The sequence below is a fragment of the Engraulis encrasicolus genome, chromosome 1 (genome assembly GCF_034702125.1).
Source record: "Engraulis encrasicolus isolate BLACKSEA-1 chromosome 1, IST_EnEncr_1.0, whole genome shotgun sequence".
Taxonomy (NCBI): Eukaryota; Metazoa; Chordata; class Actinopteri; order Clupeiformes; family Engraulidae; genus Engraulis; species Engraulis encrasicolus.
This window is the reverse complement of record NC_085857.1, coordinates 57,342,274-57,351,060: the sequence shown is the minus strand read 5'-3', so window position 1 is coordinate 57,351,060 and position 8,787 is coordinate 57,342,274. Positions and strand designations below refer to the sequence as shown.

The 8,787-nt window shown below is 41.5% G+C and overlaps 1 protein-coding gene across 1 annotated transcript; it reads left to right on the top strand.

The window, feature by feature from the left end:
• Positions 1-110: 110 nt before the first annotated feature.
• Positions 111-8,496, top strand: LOC134458611 (zinc finger protein 850-like). The gene is made up of 2 exons (XM_063211036.1): positions 111-865; positions 5,680-8,496. The coding sequence occupies exons 1-2, from the start codon at positions 190-192 to the stop codon at positions 7,575-7,577; spliced, it is 2,574 nt and encodes an 857-aa protein (XP_063067106.1). The 5' UTR covers positions 111-189; the 3' UTR covers positions 7,578-8,496.
• Positions 8,497-8,787: the final 291 nt, after the last annotated feature.

The window sequence follows — 8,787 nt, the reverse complement described above, 5'->3', positions numbered from 1 at the left end:
GAAGGAAAACCATACCTTTGCACCACATGTGCAAAGGCCTTTTCAGACGAACGTGATCTCCAGTGTCACCTAAGAACTCATACCGTAGGAAAGCCATATCTGTGTGAGACACGTGGTGAAACCTTTACTGAAAATAAGCATCAAAGTGAGCACCAACAGACTCCTTCTGATGAAAAACCATACCAGTGTATGACCTCTGGAAAGGGTTCCACATATCTCAACTCAATAAAAACACACGAGACAGTCCAGACTGAAGAAAAGCCCTATCACTGTAGCACATGTGGAGCGTCCTTTAAAGTAAAGGCGTATCTCAGAAAACATCAGAGAATCCACACTGGAGTAAAACCATACCCATGTACCACATGTGGAAAGTCGTTTTCTCGAAACATCATTCTCATCGAGCACAAGAGAATTCATTCTGGTGAGAAACCACACCGGTGTACGTTGTGTGGAAAGGCCTTTAGACAGCGCACTGCTTTAATTCATCACAAGAGGATACACACTGGGGAGAGGCCTTATTGCTGCTCTACCTGCGGGGCGACCTTTGCACTAATAAGCTCTTTAAAAAGTCACCTGAGAACCCACACTGGAGAAAAGCCATATCAGTGTTCCACGTGTGGGAAAGCGTTTACCAGCAGCAGCTATCTCGTCCAGCACAAGAGAACTCACTCTGGTGAAAATTCATATCCGTGCAAGACCTGTGGGAAGACCTTTTCACACAGCACCTCTCTGAATCTACACAAGAAAACCCACATTGGGGAAAAGCAGCATGTGTGCCCCATTTGTGGAAGGGCTTTTGCTCATGCACACTACGTGAGGAGGCATCAGAAAACCCATAGAGATACACTATGCCAGGAGGCAATAGAAAACCCATAGAGATTAATGCACACTATGTGAGGAGGCATCAGATAAGCCATAGAGAAACACTACGTGAGGAGGCAATAGAAAACGCATAGAGATTAATGCCATGAAAGTACAATGCAGTGGTTCCCAAACTGGCCGCCCGGACTCCTAATGGGGTTTTGGAGGTACCGCAGTTGGTTTACGGACAGAATGAACTGTTTGCATGAAACCTTGAATATATGCTTGTATACCCTTTCCCATACATTGTTGGTCACAATATTCACTTTGATGGGTAGTGAATGTATTACTTTTCCTGTGGTTTATATTATATTAAAGTTCAGCAAAAATATCGCATTTTGAAAATGGGAGGTGTGGGGTCGCGAAGATATTCTTGGGTCCACAAGGGGGTCCTATCAGAAAAAGTTTGGAAACCACTGCTGAATGTTATCCAGTGTTGTGATGTTTGTTAACAAATCAATTATTTTAAACGGCTCCTAGACATGAACGATGGGAACCAAACCACAAAACAGGAAGCCACTCTTTTTTTCTGTTCGTCTTAAGAATGTGAGTGAGAGGACTGTCAGTTATGTGGACAAAATGACCCTGAGGTGGATTCTTAAAATGCTATCCTAGGGGTCCCCACCTGCTAGAGGGCCCCCTATTGGACTTGAAGGGCTGTCTTAACAATATTTAAAACTTAATTTATGTTTTTAATACCCCTCCTCACAGCTGACAGACACATTATCCCTCATTCCTGGCTCGGAATTAGCATGCTGTATGAAACATGATACCGTCCGTCGTCCGATCATTAAAAAACTCATCTGTTTACAAAAAACAGGGATCGACTGATTCGCTGGTCACATATCTAAAACTTATGTCTTGTGAAAATCTGCCCTTTCTGTGTTCATTAAGTAGTCAATCTTCCTTTGGTGCATGACATTTATTTTTGTACATAAAACTTCATTTGGGAGGGTTGTAGCTTTCATACGAGTGACTTCTGAAGCCAAGTGATAAATTGAATGTCAGGTTATTAGCTGTTGTTCCAAACAGATGGATAGGCGACAAAACTTTTTTCAACGGCTGTAGTCAAGTCAAGTCAAGTCGGTTTTATTGTCAATTTCTTTACATGCATTGGACATACAAAGAATTGAAGTTATCTTTCTTTACATAGACTTTAGGTGTGGACATAGACAGTTAGACATACACAGTACACATTACACCTAGAGTACCTATACAGTACCTTACAGACATACAGTATAAAGTGCAGACTGGGCAACAGCAGACATACATAGAACATGTATTAAGAAGAGGTATTGTTGTGCATTTCCAGTTATGTCCTATTGTGATGATTCTGACATGGTGATGGTAGCATTGTGAAATAATAATACATATAAAGTAAGCAATTGTAATGTGCAATATTTACAACTAGTTGGTAGCTAGTTTTCCAGTACAGTCATTCAAGTAACAGGCATGAAGCAGCAGCAAATGTACTGGATATGTTGCAGTTGTACACACCAACTAGGCATCTAAGGTCTATGAAGGAAAACTTGCTGGTTTGACCTACTGTCAAAACAAAGTGTGGAGAGGCAGCCTTTAGCCACTATGCTTCAAAGCTTTGGAATCAGCTTCCTGAGGAAGTGAAAAACGCCCCTACTGTTGATAGTTCAAAACCAGACTTAAGACACGCTTTTCTCTGATACCTTCACTTAGAGATTTAAATGTTTTTGATGGGTTTTTTTTTATTTCTTGCTTTTATCTTTACTTTTTGTTATATTTTCTCCTGCCATGCCTTGTGTGTTTATTTTTATTTTATTTCATGTTATTTTATTTTACATCATTTTTATCTTACTTTACTGTACAGCACATTGAATTGCATTCATGTATGAAATGCACTATACAAATAAAATTGCCTTGCCTTGCCTTAAAAATTGTATTGTAAAATATTGTACTGTTCATTTTCATGTTACAATAAAACTAACCCTCTCAATGATTGGGTGAAACTAACAACTAACAAAGTCCCCAGTGATTCTAAAACCTCTCGTCTCTCGACTAAATTAAGGTAAGGTTTACTCCTTGCAAAAGTGGGGCTAGACAACAAAATCCTTTTAACGTCATGATAAGTTTGGAGCTGTACACAGTTTCTGCATTTTGCTTTGTAGTGTAGAGCCCTTTTCCCATCAACAAGATGATTCACTTTAACGTGATGCACATCAAGAAGTTATTGCGACATGTGATGGAAAAACAATCACATCGCTCTGCAGATGTTTTGTCGCACTAAAGCCCACCTTACATTGTATAACTTTTTACACAATTTTGCCACGATTTGTCACTCACACAACTTTTTGGGAGTCAGGCCGATTTCTTGGTCAATCGTAAGTCACGCTTCGTGTAGTGTACATGGCATAACGACAAGCGATTTCACCTCACGATTATGCAATCGTGGGGTCGCAAGAAAATCAAAACTGTTTGAAATCCTGGTCGTCCCTCTTGAGTAAATCGCACACTTAAAGCAGTGCTACGACCCGATTTGAGACTTCACATGCACCAAGTGACAGGGCATGTGCTACTGTACATGGGGTTAAGAGGGGTTCCAATCATCAAGTGCCCACATGGTTAATTTGAGGCCTGGAGTAAGGGGTACCGTAGGATCATTTTGTCCCAAAGCTGTTTGAGTCCCCCCTATTCTGTCATTTAAGGTCAGATTGCCCTAAAACTTGGAATACACTGTAAAGTTCCCAAATGTGATGGAACATCAATTATAACTCCAAAGCATACATGGTTTCTAAGATCTTGATATCAAATATGCTGTTTGTAAGTACATCAACTGATAGACAGGGTCATGTTGAGTTGCCATGGTGATATTTAGGCCTGTATCTTCCTTCAGACTAAAACTAGAGGTGTCAAAAATCTGCTCGTACATTTCGTGTGCAATTCACAGGCTTGAAAAGTGGACATGGCACCCCAACTTTGGAGGGTTTCATCTCCACAACCATTGGACGTAGGATGTTAATACTTTGGATTCTTTCAATTGGTATCAAAAGGTACCTGTGGTATCAGGCAAATCAGAGAGGGTCACCTGGGGAGGGCGTGTGAATTGACATGGAATGACCCGGAAGCAGATAAATGGAGCCAGACATCCCGTTGTCCAAAACTACTTTCGGTGAGATGTTTCCCATAATTTCACAGCTGAGTTGTAGAGGATTGCGAATGAGGAAGCAATCTGTAAACCCGTACATGGCAACCTGTCCTACGGAAACCTCGTGTATGGAAAGATGTGCAATGAAAAGGAATGAATTTAATGCTAGCCAACTGATTAGTGTGCACTGTGAAGACTTTTTTGCATAGTGCCTCTTCATAGGCTACTGTATTTCTCCTGTATTTCTCTTCTCTTTTTTGTTTGTGTTTTTTCAGTTGATAGCTGAATGCAGTCAGCACAAAAAACAATTTCTTGACGACTCATTCCTTGGTCAAAGACTGGAGTTACATGATAATTGCTTGACCAATTTCCTATGTCTAGTCTACTGTAAAAACTGGCGACAGAAAAGCCATGGGTGGGGATAGATGTTTGCACATGCCGGTAAATCCTAGGCTACAGAGAGCGCAACATGTCGCAGTGGAACTAGGCTCCGCACACCTAGAACCACGTCTGTGACGATTCTAAAATCGACCCTGTTAGAACTAAAGATGGGTGCGTATGGGTGGAGTAAATGCAAATTAAAACTGAAGCCACGCCTCGGTAGACGAAAATCCCTGTAGAATCGGGCCTGTGGGTAAGAGCTTATTGTTGCATTTGACTGTCAATCAAAATAATTCTATTAAAAGATTTCTAACTGTCAATCAACAAACAATGCTCATCGGTCACTTAAACAATTTCAATAGCTCTCTGAAAGGGTCAGTCCAAGAAGAATATTTGGTTTGTTTGAAAAGGACGTTTGCCCAAATTAGAGTAGACTTGGCAAAAAGCTGCATTGGCTCAAGTCCCCCATACTTAACTGGGGATTGGCGTTTTCCCCCCTGGCCCCCACCCCCACCCCCCACCATTGATTCACCTCAGAATAGAATGTATGCTATCTGCTTTAATCTCACAATGGTCTTAAAAGTGCTAACATGTTACCTACTGAAACCTGCAAGAACCTATTGAAATATAAATGGCCCAAGATGTACAGTATGTTGCGCAACGCTACATCACAGGCTCATGTCATGCAGCAGACTGGAATCATCTAACGGTATTTTTATTTCACAGTTTCCCAGTTGTGGTGCAGCGACTTTGCAATTGTTTTCCCCCATGTGACCAGGCTTATGTGAGACATGCAGTTTGCTAAACGTGAAGATGCTCAGCTCTACTCTGACCAAGTTCATCCCTACCCCTAACCAGTCAGTAATACAATGTTTCTGCAGCTTTACTTTTGCCAACAACAGCGTAACAAGCAAGGGAAATGGCAATTGTGCCCGGACCAAAATCACCCCTAACCCTAACTTGTCACGAGTTAAATTGTCGTCGTGCTCAAACACAATGTACAGAGCGGTTGAAGCCGGCGTGTTATTCAAATGCAGTTGCATGCTGCCATGTTGTCCAAGGCCAGGCTATGATAAGCGGCACTGAAGACTGCAAGCAATCCACGGATGTGCCCCTGAGGCACCTAAGCCCACATTACCCCTGGGGCTGTAACCAATACCCTTGAAGTTCCTAACCCCACATTGCTTCAGGGGCTGTAACCAGTACCCTTTATAACTGTAAGTCATTTTCCATAATAAAAAAATATCTAAGAGTTATGCAAAGCCAAAGTAATATGTGGCATGTTATTTAGTAGTAATTGGCCTTCTTTGTCGTTGCAGGTGATGATGACACAGAAGATAATGCATCAGACAAATATGGGAAACCCGTAGTCAAACAACACCACCAAGGCAAATCTGGAGAGAAGCCATTTAAATGCAGCACGTGTGGATATTCTTTCTCACGCTCACGTGATTTGAAGAGACATGAGATAACCCACACTGCAGAAAAGCCCTACTCGTGCTCCTCTTGTGGAAAGACTTTTAGTCGAAAGGACCATGTCTTAAAGCACCAAAGAACCCATCTCGCCCCTCACAAACCGACTGGCGAAAAGCCATATGAATGTGCCATCTGTGGATTTGCTTTTGCACGCATGGGTGATCTCAAGAGGCACCAGAGAACCCATACGGGAGAAAAGCCGCACCAGTGCAGCACATGTGGAAAGGCGTTTGCATTAATAAAAGACGTCCGGAGGCATCAGAGTGTTCACACTGGAGTAAAGCCATACTCCTGCACTACTTGTGGTAAAGCCTTCACACGACAAAGCCACCTGGAGAGACATGAGCAAACCCACACCGGAGAAAAGCCGCACCAGTGCATCGTGTGTGAAAAGGCATTTGCAGATAAAAGTCAACTCAAAACTCACCTGAAAATCCACACTGAAGGCAAGCAATATCTCTGTGGTACATGTGGAAAAGCTTTTATTCAAAAGCGTAGTCTCATCACACACGAGCTGAGTCATTCTGGGGAAACGCCACATAAGTGTATGATCTGTGGCAAAGGTTTCACTCGACGTGAGGTGCTCAGGACACATCAACTAACTCATTCTGGTGAAAAACCATTTGAGTGTACCTCATGTGAAAAAGCCTTTGCAAGAATGAGTGATCTGAAGAGACATGAGTCAGTCCACACTGGACAAAAGCCGTACCAATGCAATATCTGTGGAAAGGCCTTTTCTCAAAAAGATTATCTCACAAAGCACGGACAAATTCATTCTGAAAGTGAAAAATCATATCGATGCACCACATGTGGAAAGGGATTTATCTTAAAGGTCCTTCTTGTCAAACACCAACAAACACATTCTGCTAAAAAGCCATGCCAGTGTACAACTTGTGGAAAGAAGTTTGCACACTATAGCTCTTTACACACACACAAGAAACTCCACACTGTGGGAAAGCACCATGTGTGTCCTACATGCGGGAAGACTTTTGTTAGAGCAGATACACTGAAGGACCATCAGAACATTCATACCGGAGAAAGACCATATAAATGCACCAAATGTGAAAAGACCTTTGCAAGTGAAGAGGCTTTCAAATTTCACCTGAGAACACATACGGAAGGAAACCAACATCTGTGCGCCATATGTGGAAAAACTTTTGCACAAAAGCAACGTTTTATCGTCCACCAAAGAACTCATTCTGGTGAAAAGCCATATCGTTGTACAACCTGTGAAAAGACTTTTACTGAGAAAAGACAACTCCTCTTGCATCAACAAATTCATTCTGGTGAAAAACTATATCAGTGCATGACTTGTGGAAAGGCCTTTACAATCTATCGCTCGCTTCAAGCACACAAGAAAACCCACACAGAGGGACAGCAGCATGTGTGCCATATCTGTGGAAAGGTCTTTGCACGTGTAGACTTGTTGAAGAAGCATGTAAGAAGAACCCATGGAAAGCCATATTGTTGTAAAATATGTGGTAAGAGCATGAGGAGCGAACAGGCTCCAAGACACCAGAGAATTCATACAGGAGAAAAGCGACACAAGTGCACCACGTGTGAAATGGCTTTTTCAACAAGTCATCAACTGAAGAGGCATCTGATGGTCCACACTGGAGAAAAGCCCTACCAGTGCACCTCATGTGGACAGGCCTTTGCAGACAAGCGTACTCTCAAAGGTCACCAGAAAACCCACACAGAAGAAAAACCAAAGCAGTCCCACACCTACACCGACCTGTAGAAGGCCTTTGTAGACACACAGCCTCAAAAAACTCACAAGAGAATCAATGTAACATATAGTAAGCCAAACATGATCTAAAATACTCAAGGTGGACAATCTAGATTTTTCTTTAAATACTGTAACACATGCACAGGAGTTGAGATCCTTCCATACTGCAGAAATCCCAAATCAGTCTAACACTAACGGGAAAGTCTTTGCTGATGTGAAAAGTCGGCAGTGTTAGTGATGCAGATATTTCAACAGATTTGTTATGTTGGGAGGCTTAAGACAAGGTCCAAGTAGTCAACCAATGGTGAACCCCCTGACAGTTAATTTTGTGACTACCCCAAGGTGTCCCGACCTCCCCCAGTTTGGGAACCGCTGCTGAACATTACACTGTATAAAGACTGTTATAGTTCTGACCATTTGTGTTCATCATTTTGTAACTGCAACTTTATCATTAACTCATCATAAGCAGTCATAAGTCATTAACTCATCATAAGTTCTGATGCGTAACCATTTTGAATTTGAACCACTTGTACATAGTATGGTCAAGTCAGAGAGAATAGAAGAGGAGGTAGAATGTAAAATATCTAGCGCCCCTGTACATTGTAAATGGCAGCCATTTTGAATTTGGACACAACTACAAAGTGAAGAAAATACAGTAAGAGGTTGAATGTAAAATATTAATATGGGACCAACGTATAACCTATGTAAGTGACAGATTTTAATTTCCTCTTTTGTGTTTGTTATTGTTTTGTTTTGTGTATATCTTGCATTTTTTTCTTGTGTTATTTATGTTTGTACAATCTGTGAAAAAGAGGAAGAAAAGAAAGTATGTAAGAAAAGAATGTATGTATTTGTATGACCACAGGAAGACTAGTGATATTGTAAAGGGGCTGCTAATGTGCTTTCAATAAACAATCACTCAATCACTCAATCAATCAATCAATCATTTTGTTCTACAACATATGACTGTCCCAGACCAAAATTCTTAGTTGGGATTCATGATACTACACATGTTTTTTTTTAATACATGAAAATGTAACAAAAACTGTAACAAAAGGTTAATGTGCAGAGGTTTTGGCTTGGCACTCTTTAAATTCCAAAATGGTCATAGCCCTGCCATTGTGACGTTATGTTGTAAGGCCCTCACTAACAAAGACAAAGTGCAGTACTTACATACAGGGTGCGATTTGTAGGGGGGATGGGGGGGATTATCCACCCTTCT